This window comes from Pundamilia nyererei, unplaced genomic scaffold (assembly GCF_000239375.1).
Source record: "Pundamilia nyererei isolate P.nyererei 1_Seehausen unplaced genomic scaffold, PunNye1.0 scaffold00104, whole genome shotgun sequence".
NCBI classification, from domain to species: Eukaryota; Metazoa; Chordata; class Actinopteri; order Cichliformes; family Cichlidae; genus Pundamilia; species Pundamilia nyererei.
Genome location: NW_005187505.1, coordinates 48,055 through 66,975, shown reverse-complemented (window position 1 = coordinate 66,975; position 18,921 = coordinate 48,055). Strand labels below are relative to the sequence as shown.

Genomic DNA, 18,921 nt, shown 5'->3' with positions numbered 1-18,921 from the left:
CAGAATTGAACTGAAGATGCCTTAAATATTTTTGTTGTAATTACTGTTTAACTTGTGAATATTTAAAGCAGCTTTGTACATTTTTTTCCCACTCAGTATCACACCAGATACAGTAATAATAGAACACTATCCTGGAAGGTTTTTTTTTTTTTTTTTTAACTATTCACTCATGTTCATTTATGCATAATTGTTATGTATATGTGACCGATTTCTTTTTTTAATTAAGTTTTGTTGGATTATTAGTAATTGTGTAGTGAATCTCAATGAAGGGTTGTAATCAGAATGAAACATCATTCAGGATCATTTGGGTAAAAAGGGACATTTCTGTAGAGCCGGTAAAAGATTTGAGGGCGTGTATTTTTTATTTTATTTTGAAAATTGCCATTGTCGTCCCCTTAGATTCTGACACTATACTCCTGTCTCGAGAAGCTTATTTATGGATGGACTTTAGAGCTATGCATTTCAAAGGTACAACCATGGTTCAAAATCACTTTGTTGCACTGTAATGCAGTGAAACACCTTTCTACTAACAGACATGAGTGGAAAAGATTGTAATAAAGAAAATATTTTTCATCCATTTTGATTGTTCCTGTCATTGGTGGAAAAAAGTACTGCAACACTACCTTGTAAAAATACTGCAAAGTGACTCAGGCTTTGAACACAGCATAGTTTTTGGTTTCCCAGATGAGCTGGTCTGATCTAAGGAGGATTTTCTCACAAAGCCATCTTGAGTTTCCAGAGAATGGTCAACAAAAAATAAAGCGTATGCCTTGATGTCAGAGAAGAACAGCATGTCCACCCTTCATGACCTCACTGTAGCCATCTTCTGATGACAGCTTCCAGCAGGAATACACATCTCTTAATGTTTAGATTATTTCAAACTGTTTCTTGAACATGACAATAAAAAAAAACACCGGCTATCATATCTCAACCAAGTAGCGCACTAAGGGGTTTGGTGGAACGGGAGATTCACATCACAGGTATACAGCCAACAACCATGCCATGTTGAAAGTCCCTTAAACATGCCTGTAAAAGTAAATTTATTGACGTCTGAAATCTGACGAGCCCTGATTATTAGTCTGAGGTGAGGAATTGAGGAATAAAATTGTAGTAAGTGTGGAAAGAGTAATGTGAACAGTACTGACAAAAACACCAAGCTGACCGAACCAAATCGCATTTATTTCTGTTAAACCAACGAAACTGGTGCAATTAGAGTAAATTCATCTTCCAAATATGGCTCTCAGCGTCTCATCTGCTGACACACATCCTATGAACCCAGAGCACAGTGGCAAAATGCTGACAGCTGCTAGTGCTCATTTCCATTTTTGTCACTATAATAAGAAACACTATAAAACTGGCGTTCAGAGGAAAACACTTGCGTATCGTTTACATTCTAGAACTCAAATCGACTGTGTCAGTCACGGGGCTCACTGTCACAACAATACAATCAAAATAAGTTAGAGAACATGCTGAGGAGGTCTGAATTTCAGACAGCAGCGAGCCTGCTGAGTCCCACAGGGACACACGTACAGGCAGCTTTGAAAGCTGTAGTATTACTTCTAATATAGCTCCACCAATCACTTACATTTGTACCACGCAGAGAATTATATTCATATTATCCTGCATCCCATTCATTCTTACTGTAAACCACAAGATTAGAGTAAGATATCATTAGCATTTACAAGAAGACCTTTTAAAATCCCAAAAGGAGATTAACAAAAACATTTAAACAAGCAGGAATGAACAACGAAGGCACTAAAAGTTTTCTTGTTTCAAATATGGCAGACGAAGATATGGCGTCCAACACTTTAATCACCTAATCCTATTTGTCCTATATGTATAAATTTGATCCTCAATCTTTTTAAAATTAGCTATAACATAAACACAAAAGAACTAGAAGTAATGACTGTGTTGATTATCATTTGACTCTATGAGTCTGTCAGCATCCCAGCAGCAAAGGCAGCATTCTCAAACACAAACAAAACCCTCCAAAAACTTACAGTGATATAAAACAGATTAAAAAACAGTAAAGAGACTTTTACCACCAGATTTAACTGACTAACCAACCAAACAAACAAACAAAAAACCCTTTAAATTTGTCTCGACAGACACTGACATGCTGATATCAAGTGTTTCCCACTTTAACAGAATACTAATCAGTGGCATGCTGAGGGCAGGACGTGAGGAGGGTGGTGCAGGGTGGAAGGAGTGTTGCTTGTTCGTGGTGTGTAAAAAGTCTCGGGTGCCTCCAGTGGAAGAGAAGAAGATTTATGAGCTCCTCCTGTCTGGCTGCTATTCTCCTCACCGGCCAGCCCTGTCTATCATCTTCTGAAAAATGTTTCATTAACATTTCACACGAGTCTCTCCTCAAATCCACGGTGATGCAATTCTGCGCCGAGGATCTTGGATTGCTTTTTCCAGCTGGCTTGCATCCTTCTCCTGTGCTCACTGTGGAGGTGGAGAGGACGCGCCGAGGCTGTTGTTCAATAAAATGAAGAGAGGGAAGTCTTCCGCTTTCACACCCGCTCCGGGTTGCTTTCCCGGTTCATCCTGCGTCTGGGGAACAGCTTTCGCTTCAGCAGGATGAGCTGCAGGAACAGGGGAAAGAGGAAATGTCACTACTAAACCTGCAGAACAACTGATTGAATATGAAAGGGGTGGCAATAAAGGTCATTAACTTCCTTCTGTACAGACGAGGACAGAGAGATCTATCTATCCAATCTATAATGCACCTAATTAAATGATCATCAGCAAATGTGAGCACCTCTATAAAAGCAAAGAAAAGGTCAAGGCAGTTTGCAGGTCTGGCAAATTCAGGTGTGAATATATTGCCGCAATCTTCCCAGGAGTGGTTGTCAAAGCAAATTCACTCCAAGATCACTCCAAGAGAAACTACAAAACCCCCGAAATCTACATCTTAGACTCTACAGGCATCAGTTAGCATGTTAAATGTTAAAGTTCATCACAGCAGAATTAGAAAAACACTGAGTAAGTATGGCTTGTTATTCAGTCTTAAAGAACATGACAGCACAGCTTAGGTTTGCAAAGTCGAACAAACCACAAATTATAGATATTTGGCTATAATGCACAGCACCGTGTCGGGAGAAAACCAAACACAGCACAAACACCTAATGCCAATTGTCAGTACGGTGGCGGAGGGGTAGTCATTTGTGCTCGTTTTGTGACCACAGAACCTGGGCACCTTGGAGGCATAGAGCCAACCATGAACTCTTCTGTATACCAAAGTATTCTAGAGTCAAGTGTGAGGCCTAAAGTTAAAGCTTGGCCCAAACTGCGTCAGGAACAGCAGTAAATCTACAGCACAAAGGCTGAAAAAGGGAAGAATGAACCTCAACCTGGTTTAAATGCTGTGCAGAGACCTTAAGAGAGCTGTGCATGAATTAATGCCAATTCCTCAGCAATATATGTGAGACTGGGAAAGTCATACAGAAAATATCTAGCTCAAGTTATTGCTGCCAAATGCAGATCTATTGTATCTAAAATAACATTTTTCTTTATTAAAAATAGGAAAACGCGACTTTTAAATCACGGCACAGGAAATTGCTGTCATTTCATTTTTCACGACTGTCAAAAGGATACAGTGTGTGTGTGGTAAAGCAAAGGTTTATAAATCAGAAGGTCGGCAGTTTGACTCCACGTCTCGACCTCCTCATTGGCACCATTTTTCATTTGTTTTTTTAGCAACAGCAAATGGTTATAAGTGGCATCAATGTTCTCATGTAACTGTGCCCAGACTGCAAGTATATTTCCCAAAATGTCAAACTATTAATTTCACCAATCAAGGCTTTGATACCAGAGTCCCCTCAGATGTTTGTAACTCAAGAAAGCAAAGATAATCTTAGACATGGAGCAGCCGAGTAAAATCACCTCCCTCTGAGGAGTGAAGACACATTTGATCTCTCCAATCTAAACTCTGACATAAACAGAAGGGCAGCCAGATTCAGATAGTGCCAGAAAGACATCAAAAGTCAGTCTGTGTACAGTGACAACGACACAAGACAAGTGTGACACACTGGTCCCGTGGGTTTCTGTGAAGGAAATTCTCCTAAGGTCACTGCAACTATTAACCTTTCTTTTAGTTCGCTGAGGAGAAACTGGAAACCTCTGGATTAGGAAGGTACCTCAGAACAGTCGACTAGTATATGTTAAACAACTCGCGGCATTTGTTTTAAACCGTTTCCAACACCAAAGAGGAAGAATTTGAAATGTGTCCAATAATATTTTCCTGCGTTTAAAATGATTTTAAGTACTTTCTGTATATTATTACAGCTTGAAATGCAACTTTTCTGAAGGTTCAATATATAGCAGGAATTGTCTGATCCCAGTTAACAAAGACAGTTAAGTCTTGCCTTCCATAAAAGGCTGCTGGGGTCTTTCATCTTGATAAAGGCCGGTCACGACATAGCTGGTCATACTAGCTCGACACACGAGATGGACGCTCCTCAGAGAGGAATTTCGGTAGCGAAGGCCGTTATCATAACTCAAGCGTGAATCATGGAAACGGAGAGGTGTGCAAGCAAATTCTGTGTGTATCTTTGTCTGAATGTCTAAATGAGCCGAGCGTGGTTCATGGTTAACACTGACCTGTTCGGCGAAGAAGGATATGACAGTGAAGATGACGAGGGTCACGAGGACACAGTGGGTCCAGAACTTCAACTTGTCCCGATACACCCGCCTGGGAAACAACACATTTCAATCAGTTAACAAAAAACTTCAATCCAACTCCAACAGGTACAGAGGCAGGCGTCAAATGATCGTTCTGCATTAGGTAAACATTTGCAGTGGCAGGTCAGTGGATGATAAGGTGTGATGTAACAAGGAGGAAGCATGCAGTACGCAGAGGACAGCCAGCAATGGAATGACAAGGTGACATCACCCAACACCATCTGCCTGTCAAGCTTACAAACAGATATGGAAAATAGATGTGGAAAGGAAGGGGTGGAGTTGAGAGTCTCAACCATTTAATGATCTTACAAGCATCTTAAAACTAGTGATTCATCTGAAGCGGCTCGGTCTAATTACAAAGCCTCTATGTGAGGCTTGCATTCCCTTGGTGAAGCGCCCTGAATGCAGGAGCAGGATCCCTGACAAAGAGCCCTGTAACTCTCCAGAGGGATTCCCACTGGTCCAACATGGCAATGCGCTGTCCTGCGTGGTGACAGACACAAATTCATACCTTAGTATGAATGGGGAAAACAGCTCGACTGTGAGGGAAGGAGTCAGAGCTTAAAGTTATATTTGTGTGCATGCCTTAGTTTAAAGCATCTCAGTTCTTGTTGCCAAATTTGACAAAAAACTACACATTTTCCTGTTATTTATGGATATTTAATAGACAAAGCTTTCAAATATGCCATGTAACAAAAGTGATTAAAAATATTCACTACTGTTCTGGTGACCTACTCCTCGCTGCAGTTGACAAAGCAGACAATTTAAATGTAACCTAAAGGCAGTTCATCCATAAATTTCAATGTTACAGGGGGGATCAGCTTCCACAAATCTGTGTTCACTGAATCAGAGAGATGAAAAATTTGAATTCTTTGATATTTTCAGGAGTCTAAACTAAAGGTTGTTTAGCCCAGCTGCGACCTCTGGGGCTGAAAACTGCAGTTCCTTGCATGACCACTTGATGCTCACTCCAAAAGTGGGTCCACCTCCACACTTAAAATGCCAAACTAGCAAAAATAAGCTTGTTTACAGCCTGATACATAAAATTTTTCTGGTCCTCTTCAGACCAACTTTACAGACGCAAATTTTTAAATAACTCGCCCTTTTAATTAAGGCTTAGAAGTAATCCATGACAAAGGCAGAGGTAAGGCAGAGGCTGGATATGTGCTGTAACAGGTGGCTAGAAGTTGTTAAATGTTTGTGAGACATTTCTGCTCATTCAAACCACTGAACTGAATCTCTTGGTTCGGTTTCTGCTTGATTGGTGCATATTCCTGTGTAACTCTATCGACAGATCTCTAACAACTTAAACTCTGATATTATTTTATTTAGAAGTTAGCACTTATTAGATGGCTGTTAATGGATATAACTTGCTAAAAATGCTAAACATACCATTCCTGGAGTTCTTCCATATGCAGGAACCTGTTGCGGTACTCTCTGGGCAGTTCAAACTGGGACGGCAGCGGGAACATTGATTCGTAGAAATCTCTCAGCACAGCTTTCACTGTGGCAGCGTCCTTATGACTGTGGTCGATGTTATCATTCAGACAGATGAACTTCCTTTTGGTGAAATTAAAGAAAATAACACAGTTCAACAACAAGGATGGCAGGGATGTAAACTTTGATTGCACCGCATTAAGGTAAAACAATGAAAAAGCATCTGCTTCTAAGGAATATAAAGTTCTCCTCACCTGGGATTTTTCCTAATGTCATCTAACTGGCCGACCACGTGGGACACATTGGTCCGCACCATCTTGAAAGCTATCTCCTCCTCCCCCATGATCTCAAACCTGTCCGTCAAAAGCGCTCTGTCAGCTTAGTATACACAACTACTCATACACATTGAAATAAATTAAATCTCACTTGTATTTATTCTGGTCTCTGAAGGCTTTGTGAATACGTTCTGCGATTGGCTTGCAGTGGAGGATGAGGCCTTTTGTGACAGGAGGCTGCAGATTAGGAAAACAGAAAATCAGCCAAATAATTCAACACTGAATAAATATTACCTTGTCAAGCCAGCTGTACATCTCACCATGCTAGGATCATAGTAGGCTTCTTGAGTGGGGTTGACCAGGTGAAGCTGGGTCAGGTTAGTTGGGAGTGTCTTAGAGCAGTTTATCAGCATCTGCTCCAAACCTGTCAGGTCCTAAAAACGGCACGAAGAATAAAAACAAAACTCAAAACTGGAACTGTTGGAAACTGTTTACTGACATGTACGCTGGGAAAGATGTTTTGACTAACTTGGAGGCTTAGTGGAAGCTCGTGGATCCTTGTAGCGAGAGTTCGAATCTCACGATCAGACAAGATACCCGAATGATCGGTGTCGATGTCATCAAACACTTCGGACACGTTGAGCTGATCCTGAGCGCTCATCAGGAAGTAAAAGTATGAAAAGGCAAACTGCATGTCCTCAGAGTGACGAACACGGTGGCCCGATGTTTTGTCAAACTCTTGCGGGAATCTGAAGAAGACCAAGCAGAGTGGTTGATATAAATAATGACTGTTTAGAAACAGATGAGCTGTTTCTAAGCATGTATAGAAATAGAAATATATTTATATAAATCTGATTTGATGAGACAGAATATCACTTACGTGTCCTGCAGCTCCTGCATGATGAGACGATCGATCATGTGCGGCATGTGTGCGGGGACTTTGCGAGACGTGAAGCCAAACTGGCCGTTGAGCAGCTTGTTGACGTAGCGCAACGAGTCAGCAAAAGTGTCCTGAAGCTTTCGCCTGGTAGCGGTGCCATCGGTCTCATACGCCATTTCGCTCTCAAGACGCTCCTCTTCCTGTGGAGTAAACACAAATGTATTTATTTTTTAATCAAGTTTTTTGAGTGGAGCTTTAAATTGAAGACAGGGATGTACAAACCTCAAGTAAAGCTTGGAAATACTTTCTCCTCTCCCACGGCAGGAAGCCTCGGTCTGAGGAGATGAAGTGCTGGAGCCTTCTCCCCACTGCAGCAGCATTATCCGGCTCAGCCTGACTCTCCGCACTTTTTTGGAGGGAAAGTCTGTTTAAAAGCTTTGATGTCAGGGGCCTCTCAATCGCAGTTTTCAGAGAGAAAGGTCTTTCAGTTATCAAATCTTTCAGAAGTTTATCATCAATGTGGACTGGTACGAGAGGAGTAACGGGTTTGTCTTTCACGGCAACATCTTTCTTAGACATTTCTTCTTTATTTCCAGTTTCATCTTTTCCTTTCAAATCCTCTCCGTCCAAGTCTTTATAGGACTTCTTCTGGACTCTGCTCGCATCATCTTTGCCTAGCTGTGAATCAGGGATCAAATGCTTTTCCGCCAGGTTCTTGTAAGGCTTTAAAAGTTCAGCTTTTGTGAGATTGTAACCCTTCATAGTAATGTCACCGATCAGAAGCTTTTCCTCCAGCTTTTGAAGCTCTTTGCGCACAGCAGCTGGTAAAAGTGACACATTTAAAGAAGGAATCTCTATGATAGTCTGAGGATCTCCAGGCCGCCCTTTCTTGAGCTTAGGCCCTCGTTTGTTTTCAGGAATATCAGAGAAAGGGAACACTGGGTCCGGGGTCGGAGTCGCGTTCGGTTCTTTTCCTGCATCTTTGCTTGAAGTCGGGGACGCGTTAGTTTGAGAAACCTCACGGGTGTCGACAGCCACACTGAAGCTCATAGCAAACTCTGTGTCGTCGTCTCTCTGAAAAGTGAGGTTGTAGTGGATCTGGGTCGCGTTGTAACCAGGGTGGAGCAGCAGGTGAATGGTCTTCCACTTGTTTGCGACAGAGGTGTGACGCACCACGGGGTTCTCGCTGATGTGGGCTTCGGAGACTCTGCGAGCGAGTTTCTCAAAGCTGAAATACGGCCTGACTTCACCCACAGGGAGCGTGTAGTGGCTCTGGTTCCTCAGTAGGGTCACATGATGCAGCTCGTTAAAGTGTTCTAAAAAGGAAAAGAGTTCTTTCAAAACGTTCTCACTTCCCCAAAGGACACACTTCGAATGTCTTTTTCCCCCCTACGACAAAAGAATATGTTTAGGGTGCTAGTAGCAACAAAAATGTTCACTTTAAATAAAAACATAAACTTGTTTATTGTTCATACGCAAATTACACTGCACATTTAGACTGTGTATTCAAGAACTATGGTGTCAGAACATAAAAACAAGTCAATCCTTATAAGTTCTTATAAGATACTTAGTAATATTATTAATACATGTTTGGCTACAGTATCGTCTGTGCTGCAAAGCTTTTATAAAGAGTTGTGGGTGCATATATGCAAAAGGGTGCTTGCTAGGCAACATAATGACGTTACAATATATAATGTATAGTTTAGCTTTCATAAGATGTTATAGCTGCAAAAAGTCAAAAACCAAGTCATTTCCACCTGTTGTTAGGTGGGTGGAGGGCAATATGATAACACTGTGGTGTCTGATACAGATCAGAACATTCAGGGGCCTACGATGCACCTTTGTGCCAAGTTTGGTTGTTCATCTCCTAAAGGTCTAGGAGGAGTTGGTGGACAAAGAGACAACCACGCAGACAGATTGATATATTGATATATTGTGTGGCTATACTGATAAGACAGAGACACTAATCTGAGCAGTAAGAAGAAGTGAGTGAAAAGTGGCATAATCCTAGATATGTTACCGTGAAGGAGCATTTCTGTCACCTGATTATCGACCTGCCGGCTGTTGGAATGCGTCCATATTACTCACTGAGGAAATTCATCAGTACTGTTCCTGACTGATTCACCACACTGCTCGGCTTCCTCTGTCAGGATCCTGACCAGCCTCTGCACCATTTGCTGGACATGCAGTTAAACACACTGTATAACATCTCTTACAGCTTTGCTGTTTACGGAAAGATTCGCACAGTCTTTGCTAGTTCATGTCACAATACATACGTTCATTCTACATTTCAGCTCCTGATTGCATCTCATTTAAAATGTAATTAACTGAAAAACGTCTTCACCTTTATTAAAAAAATTTTTTTTCTACATTCTCTATTTAGCTGTGCTCATAGTTTCTAAGCTACTGTATATTCATGTCATTTTTGGGGCTTTAATTGCAGTAATTTTTTAATTTTGGGGATAGTTTTTATTATGTATTTTTTTTTTATCTTCATTTATCCATGTTGCATATGACAATTTTTACAATTTTGACAATATGGCTGTTCCAAGTATAACAAAGTCTTTTGTTTTTAGTGTAGACTACTGCTTTTACTTTATTCTTTGTGCTGCATCTGCAACAGAGTAATTTAAATTCTGGTATCAATAAAATAAACAAGTATGTATATGAGTAACTAAATAAATAATAAAATGAGAAAGTAACTAAGTGAGTAGATTAATAAAATAAATCTTTTATTCTTTAAAACATAATTTACCATAGTCTGCTATTTTACCTATTATGATTTAAAAATGTTTATGTTTTTAAAGGATTTTTGTCAGCATATTTTATTACATATTATTAGCAGTTATATTTGTACATATTACCAATTTATTAATCCTTTTGCAGGTATTGAACCTAAAATAATACAACAGAAAGACCTGATTACCTTTGAGGGTTATATTATAAAATAGTAAAAACCAAAAGAAACACCAAAAAAACACCAAAAAAACAAACACTATTACATGTATTGCTTTAAACATACCTTGGCCACAGTCTCCCACATCAAAGCCACAGGAAAGTACATTACAGGCCTGGTCACAGAACTTGTCAGCCAGCCAGGAGTTGGCACAGCCTTGATTGCAGTAGGATGTCCCCGCTATGCCTCCTAGACCACCTGCAAACTGCCACACCTGTCCCCCGGCCCCTCCAGCCCCACCGGGACCGACCCCACCAGGGAATCGACTGCTCCCTGCTGCACCTTTTAGAGAAGGATTAAAAAATTTAATATACACAGCACAAACATGCCCATTTACAAAAAAGACGCAACGGTGTTGATATCTTTACCCAGGCAGTCTCCTCCATCCCAGTCACAAGCTGAGTTGTTGCAGGCCTTGTCACAGTACCCATCTTTGATCCAGGATCCTGGGCAGCCTTCTGCACAGTTAGGAACCGGCCAGGTGAGGTATACCTGCAGGGAATTGAGCAAAATAAAGCCAGTTTTCAGTATTTAAAAAATGAAACTGTGGCTCATATTTCAGGGCAAACTTCTTCACTGTGAGCACTTTTCATGTTGTGTTCGCACCTTCTGTCCTTTTGAGTGGCTGTAGAAGTCATCAGGCCACACATCTTTGCCAAACATCACATCATCATTGAGGTAAATAAATTTCTGGGAGAGCCCAGGAATACGATGGATGTGGGTCTCTATAGCAGGTGAGCTGAAAGTGGGAAGGTGGCTGTGGTTCGAGAAGATATCCTGGAAATCCAAAAGGAGCAGTTAGCTAATTTACACAATAAACTATGAATAAAAGCATAGCTTCTGTATTCCAGCCGGACCTTTATTGTTGTAGAAGTTGAGGCTCAAGTTTTACCTGATGTGTAATAACTGAAACTCTGGGGTTATCCAAGTTGAGCCAGGAGGGAATTTGCCCATTGGTGACGATGAAGATGTGTCGCACCCAGGGGGCGTGTCTCTCAATAGAGCGCAGCGAATAACGAAGCTCCTCGTTGTCCTCGAATCGACTGGCTGATACATCTTCATCCTGTTTAGACTGGAGGGCAAACACACAACACTTCTTTCTTAACATCTTATATATCTTATATATAGTGCCTACTGCACACATCTTGCAATACTGTGTAATAAATAAATAAATAAATAAACCAAATGCCAATTATTAAAGGATTAAAAAAAAAGAAGACTCTACCTGTGAAATAGCAGTGAGGTCCCAGAACAAGTATGCAGGACTGATGGTTAACTCTTTCCCATCCAGTGTCAGGTTCTTCTTGGCCTGCTGAGTCAAGTCAGTGAAATCCTGTTGCGTGTTGAGGTGGAGCAGGGCGATGCTGGCTTCTGAGTACAACTCAAACTGAGGGACAAATAAACACATTTCAATTACAGTGTTAATTGCTTGGAAGAATAGTCCAGTGGTTTGCAGTAGCATTTTAATAAGTTACTTGACCTGGTGAAAATAAATGAAGCAGAGGATAAAGGATAAAGATATACTAATGTTTAGGCTCTACTTTTGATCCTGCAATTCACACAATACCTTTTAATGTTGTTCTGTCTTACGGCCACCAGGGGGCTACAGTTTTTGGTGTTTAAATACAAATCTGCAGTCACATTTGGTACACATCGTCTATCAACTTTGTCATTTCTGACTATTCAAATGTCACTTATCAAGTTGGTTGAAATTACACTTTTGGACTAAAAACCTGTTTATCATCTTCAGCTGTAGCTTCTGTTTAGTGCTAAGCATGCTAAACCTACAGATTTAGAGCACTAAAGACAGCTGTTAATGGTGGTAAACTTTCATAAAATATTACTCAGTGGACTGAAGCTGCAATTCACAGAGCTGTTGACATGTTTATAGGCTTATTATTATTTTATTAATCCACAAAAAGTAAAAACAAGCCTTTTACATAAGGCTTAATTCTCCTTCTAAAACCTAAAAGCACTAAACCTCTAGTTGGACAGAGTTACCAACTTAAAAAGGTTCCCCGATAAAGCCGAAAAGCAAAACTCTCCATATGCAACAGTGAGAAAGATTTCAATTTAAAGCAGCTTATAGCAGAGACTAGGAGAGGGAAAATTCTGAAAGACGGCGATAAATGAGGCTGACAAAAATGACTGGACAAAACAGTTGACTAAGTCTTTCCATGGAGACAAAAGCAGTTCCTCAAAAGGTTAGGCAAGCAGTAGTTACAGTTAAAGTTAGCTGATAGAGAGATAAGCTAGTCACAGTAAAGGTCCTCTGAAGTCATAGATACACGTGCGTGCGTGCGTGCGTGCGTGCGTATAAAGAGGTGAGAGTTCGGAAAGTTCTGTGATGTCATCTTCTCCAGCAGGGTCACATGAATATGACTCTGTCTGATCTCAGAGGAGTTATGCGTGGCATCAAAGCCCTCTGTGTGTGTTTGTGTGCGTGCGTGTGCGTGCGTGCGTGCGAGTGTGTGAGCCCCCAGCCTTGGATATTAAAAACCTTTTGTCTACTCTCTCAAACATTAAAAACCGCCTCCACAACATGAACAGCAAAAAACTTTCAGCTGCTTAATTTTTTTTTTTAAGTAAAATATTGCACCTTTTTCACTCTGCATCATTTTCTGACCACTTTAGCCATTAAAGAACAATATTCTTAATCCTTTAACACTTTTTAGTCATTTTTACCACTGTATATGTTTGCTTAAAATAAACAAACTGTGAGCAATAAATTCTCAATATTCCTGTATTCAACAAAAATCATACAAATTAAAACTTTCTTATGCAAATAAAGAGTTTATTTCTTATTTTTTTGAATTTGTCTGTTTTTTTAAATACTTTGAATTTTTACGTTTTCTTCATGGCACAGGCATTACAGGGTAAGGATGTTTATATACAAATAAACTCCATATAAAAATACTGTAAAAAACTTGAGATATAAATATGCAATGCTTAATAAATTTATTAGACCAAGATACAGTGGAAGCTTTATGCGACAGCTTCCCTAAGATTAACAGTGCTGATATTTACCAAAATGTTTCTTTTATGGTTCTGCACTGATAAATCCACCAGTGTCCACAAGTACTTTACTCTAAAACTGTTTGAGTATTTACTTGCATTCCTGAACAAAAACCATTTGTTTTAGGGTTTAAATGTTATGTTTGGTTAATTTCTGACTTTTTAGAGAAGTCCAGTGTGCCAGGTCAAACTTATTAAGTTTTCTTATTTATCTAACAAATAACAACACTTTTTTTGTCTTACACAAGAAAATACAAATATCCAAAATATTTGTATTTTCTTGTGTTTCTGAAAGGTGAGCTAATAAATTCTTTAAGCGCTCTATAATAGTCAAAATGAGCTGCAATAGTAAAATATTGCTAACAGCAAGTAATCGAGTATTTTACTTTACAGGAAAAACTTCTTGAGTCGCTTCACACGAGATCGTGTTCTGCCTCCACTCGTCTGCTTTTTTCCTCTGCTCCTGTTTTTAGGTGAGGCGGATTAGCTGGGACTTATAAACCCAGCGGGACGCAGCCCGGAGACAACAAGGCACGGATCAGGTTGCACTCTTTATAGTCATGATAATGCACTGGCACATACACACAAAGCAGAGGCGTGTGGCAGCTTTACACAGACGCACGCTTTCCAAAGAAGTGTAAATTTATACCCACAAACCTTTTTATCTAATGCATCATAATCAATATAAAAAACAACCAAACTTTGGTAATTTGAACTATAGATACTTGTCATAAGAACATTTTTGGTTATAAGGACATTTGGTTTAAGGACTGCTGGAAATCTTCATATTTTTTCATTTCATTGTATCTGTCAATAAAGCTGAAAAAACAAAGACTAATGTAAGCAAACACAAAACATATTACATCATAATCCTTCTTTAATATCAGTTCAGTGATTTAATGATTTCTTGTGCTACTGTTACTGGGTTTCAGGATTAAGCGCTATCCCATACAGTAACTGCTTCGTCTTGCTTTAACATTTCTCATCATAAACAGTCGAGCTATGTTCAGCAGCGTCCGCTTACAGCAGCATGCTTGACACATGAAACCAAACTGGTTCCACAGCTAACAACGGCTAACCCAGAGGTGGACAAATCCTCAATTTTCTTGTCATTGCATGCGACCACTTCCTGTCTTAATTTTGGGAGAACACAGACTGTCCAAAAAAAAAAAAAAAAGGCACTAAATATATGGATAGGTTTCCTTGTTTTGAAGTAGAGGGGGAATGGTTGTCGTGAAATTTAATTTTGAATCACCAAAAAGTCCGGATTTCATCAGCTCATCTGCTCCAGGCGGCTGCGCGAGTTATTCCACACCACAGTATTAACATGTCCCGTGTGTATTATACTCTCAACACATAATAAACCCTCATCACTGTGGGCCGTGTGTCACTGCAGGGACTGTGGACAATGTAATTAGTCTAGAAAAATAAGTTGACAATGTGGATAAAGTAATTAACCCAGTGCCGAGTGATCTTTTCAAGCAGATGGACTGGGATGTTGCAGCAGCATGCAGCTCGATCTGCATCGTCCTTCTCTTTGTGGGTCACTGAAGCACACAAGTATGAGCCTGCTTCTGCCGGAGGTTTCTTCCTTTTAAAAGGGAGTTTTTCCTTCCCACTCTCGCCAAGTGCTTCCTTAAAGGAGGTTGTTTCATTGTTGGGGTTTGTTCTATATTATTGTAGGGTCTCAATCTTACAAGATAAAGCGCCATGAGGCAGCTGTTTTTGTGATTTGCTATAGAAATACCATTTAGCATCTATCTGCCAGTCGCTGTGTCAAGAATCTATACCAGGGGTCCCCAATCCCAGTCCACGAGGGCCGGTGTCCCTACAGGTTTTAGATCTCACCCTGGGTCAACACACCTGAATCACATGATTAGTTCATTGCCAGGCCTCTGGAGAACTTCAAGACATGTTGAGAAGGTAATTTATCCATTTAAATCAGCTGTGATGGATCAAGGACACATCTAAGACCTGCAGGGACACCAGCCCTGTGGACTGGGATTGGGGACCCCTGATCTATACAGTCCTTGCTGAAGGGTTGCTAGCATTCAACCCATATCACAATCAGTCTTAGCTCTAAAAGATGACCGCTACATTGGCATCGCAATTTCAGTCCACAAACCTGTGACAACTGTGATTCAAACTGAATAAGACCCAAGACAGACAGGCCTAGAGACTGATCTGCAACCATCTGGCAACCACTGATTATTAGGGAAAAATTTGTATTTTGCAAGTGTCTATGAGTGATTGTTGGAGACTGACAACAGTTGCTGGGAAAAACATTGGTTACACCAGGTCTACAGACTGGGCACATTGCAACCAGCTGTCGTCAAGGAAAACTACGCTGTCATTGTATCGGTCACTAGCATATTTCTGTTGTCGTAGTTTGAATTGAAGTGATGGACTTAGTCTACAAACACTGTCCAAGGTTTAGGAAACCTGTGAAAAATGTGACATCCCTTTGCTTTCAAAGTAAAAGGATCACCTTTGAAAATATGTTGGCTACAGTTCTGAGGCACAACTTTTACTTTGAAATTTTCTATAGCTCAAGTTCTGGGTTCTGGATTCTTTCTGTCAATGAAACAAGGAAGTTGTGAAAACTGATTTAGCCTGAGTGACCGAAGGCATTTCTCTGTGTTTATAGTTGTTTAAATCCTAGTCAGACTGCTTGGTAATAAAAGCAAACACAGCTCAAACTTTCTATCACATTCAGATGACAGTTGGCTGATATATTATACATCTGTATATTAATTTCATATGTATTTAACCAGGAAAAAAAATTATCCATCAAGATCATAAAATCTCTTTTACAAGGATGTCCTGGCCAAGCACGTACAAACGGTTTACTTTGTCTTAGAAATTCAACATTTTTGTGACTGTCTTATTTGCTCTGTATTTCTGTGAACATACTGTATATAACCTCACTTCATGGAGCAGACAGCACACCACGAGGACAATCACACACTTCTTAAACAGATCAAAACGCACGCTAATACAATCACATCAGCAGACTTGTACACAAACACAGTGGGCAGGACCTGACAGGCAACAGCACAGGCAGATGATCGGGGCTGTGGTCCAGCTTTCATCACTATAGTCGTCGGTCTAACACCAGCTATAAATACCAGCCACCCCTCAGCGCTCAGCCGCTCCCTCCACACTATGCACATCATCCCTCTTTCACAGAACCGGCCAAGAAGCACCCGGAAATATGCTGAAATCCAAACTGAGCATTGTGTGGTGGCCTGTGTACCTAGAATCCCTCCACCACTAAACACCAATCACACACACACTATTTCCATCATCTTTCCTGTGTGGTTGAGATGCAAGGATGTGTTTAAGAGTGCAGATGAGGTCAGAAAAATCCTGGTGACCTTTTGGCCTGCTGGCTGGCAATGCGCCACTGAAAACAGTTGCTCTAATGTTAACCCCTGCATGGACAGCTAAGGTTACAGCCTGAATACCACTAGTTATTATCACATGACCTGCCAGGCAAGACAGTGGCAGACTTGGAGACGAATGGAAGGAATGACGGGACAGCTGGGTTGGATAATGATGAGTTAGATTAAATGCAGTTAACCTACATGTTATAGCTCATTATTAGTGTAGTCCTTATCAGGTACCTGTCTAATACCAGGTGGGACCCACTTTTGCCTTAAGAACTGTCAAACTGTCATGACACAGATTCAACAGAGTCCTGGAAACATTGCTCAGAGATTTTGGTGCATATTGGCACGATACTATCAAACAGCAGATTTATCGGCTGCACATCTGTAATCATGTCCCGTTCTACCACATCTCAAAGGTGCTTATATGAGTATAGTGAGCATACTGTCACATTCAAGAAACCAGTTTGGGATGATTTGAGCTTTGTGATCATCAGAAGATGGGTACCCTGTTGTGAAATATATTAATATAAAAATAGTTCATTTAATTTATTTAACTGCTTCAATTAAAAATACTAATTTCTATACTAAGGATTTTTGGAAGTTATCGGTTTGCTTTAATGTCCTCTGACACTGTAAGACTTTCTGATAACACATTTGTTTTGAATTCTTATTAAAAACAAAGGCAGTTATGAAAGACCTTATCTAATGCATCACCCATTAGTGCTCATCAGCCACATGAGGGCATTATCAGAAGACTCAGGCCTGTCCTGCAGCCTGTCGGCTGGAGCTACAGGGTCACTCAGCCCTGGCCTGGTTTGTTTTCCTTGGTTATTTCTGAGTAATCCCAACCTGTTAGTGGCATTCCTCTGTCTCAAAATATAAAGCAGAGTTCTGATTAGAGAAAATTATTAGATACACAAGCACAACACTGAGCTAAACAGAGGCCCTTTATCTACAACACAACGTCACCGATTAAAATAGAGAAACGCAGGTTTAGCAGGAAGGTGCAAACTCCTCTTCGAGGAGGATTTGACTTCTGCGATTAGACTATTCTTAGAATTTGGTGCTATGCTTTAAAAAAAAAGATCAGAGAGTATCTTATAGTTCTCTACTCTGGTGTAATTGAGATGGTGATATACAAACATCCTTTAGCATCACTCTGATGTCACTATTTCACATAAGGGATAAGATGAAGAAGAATTAATGCAAGGAACTGGGAGGAAATAATACAGTGTTTGAAAGTAGGAAATACAATTACATAAAGTGACAGCGTCTGCTGCACGTTCACCAAAGTGCAACTCTGCCATCTGCTGTTTTAAAACCAACGTTAAAACATCCTTATTTTCATGCTCTAGCAAGGTGGTGTAGAAGATTTTTTATTTAATGAGTAGAAGGAATGACTTTTGGTACCTGTTTGATTTTGCTGGTTATGACAGATGGAAGTTTGGCTCGCAACCTCTCCGTCTCCTTGAAGGACGCAGGAAAGCCACTCAGATACGCCAGAGTCTGCATGCGTGTCAGACCCGGAGCCTCTTTATCCGTTGTCTGTGTGACACACAACAACAAAGGTTCAAAATAAAAGCCTTTTGGTGTTTTATTGCCTTCTCTTATAAATGGAAAAGCTAACAGAATTAATTACATGCACAAAGAGAATAAATGCAAAATTCTTAAAAAGTGCTAAAACAGATGTAAACTTACCAGGTAACATCTGGACACAGAGAATTTCTGATCTTCTTTAGACACATCTGTATACGCTTTAATGGCTGCAGGGAGCAATGAACGAATGGTGAGCAGCAGACACACACCTTCAGGTTTCCATAGTTCGATCTTTGACAGGCGTGCATGAAGTGCAAAACAAAGTGGAACAAACTCTGGGAAAGTGTGGGCTACGTCAACAAACTAAACAAACTGCCTGCTAAATGCTGTGTCTGAATAGTTTCCTGTCAGCAAATGAAACCCTAAATTATTTTACAAAAACTGATGAATGTCGTCATTTTAGAGATGAATAATGTCACAGTTGTTTCATCAAAAGCTGAATGCAAAATTCTGGATTTTGTGTTAGAAACTGCACTGAATACAAGTGTTATGTCAGTGCACAACGATCTTGATTATTTAATCTGGCTTCCACACTAATGTTATCGCTATCATTAAATTTAAACTCCTGCTATAGTTTCATGTCTTCAAGCACACAAAAGTATACACTTACAGCTCCGCCCTCTTTGAAATGAATGTGTGTGTGTGTGTGTGTGTGTGTGTGTGTGTGTGTGTGTGTGTGTGTGT

General features: G+C 40.3%; 1 protein-coding gene across 1 annotated transcript in view; it reads right to left on the bottom strand.

Moving 5' to 3' along the window:
* Positions 1-1,158: 1,158 nt before the first annotated feature.
* Positions 1,159-18,921, bottom strand: part of gnptab (N-acetylglucosamine-1-phosphate transferase subunits alpha and beta) — a 21,713-nt gene continuing 3,950 nt past the window's right edge. The window contains exons 6-21 of the mRNA XM_005740779.1: positions 18,340-18,404; positions 18,052-18,186; positions 11,460-11,621; positions 11,127-11,306; positions 10,841-11,011; positions 10,603-10,726; positions 10,301-10,516; positions 7,561-8,594; positions 7,279-7,478; positions 6,928-7,147; positions 6,719-6,832; positions 6,550-6,635; positions 6,378-6,476; positions 6,079-6,246; positions 4,606-4,696; positions 1,159-2,588 (exon numbers count right to left, since the gene is read on the bottom strand). Coding sequence (XP_005740836.1) covers positions 2,517-2,588; positions 4,606-4,696; positions 6,079-6,246; positions 6,378-6,476; positions 6,550-6,635; positions 6,719-6,832; positions 6,928-7,147; positions 7,279-7,478; positions 7,561-8,594; positions 10,301-10,516; positions 10,603-10,726; positions 10,841-11,011; positions 11,127-11,306; positions 11,460-11,621; positions 18,052-18,186; positions 18,340-18,404 — 3,137 coding nt within the window. The 3' untranslated portion in view covers positions 1,159-2,516. The remainder of the gene's footprint in view (positions 2,589-4,605; positions 4,697-6,078; positions 6,247-6,377; positions 6,477-6,549; positions 6,636-6,718; positions 6,833-6,927; positions 7,148-7,278; positions 7,479-7,560; positions 8,595-10,300; positions 10,517-10,602; positions 10,727-10,840; positions 11,012-11,126; positions 11,307-11,459; positions 11,622-18,051; positions 18,187-18,339; positions 18,405-18,921) is intronic.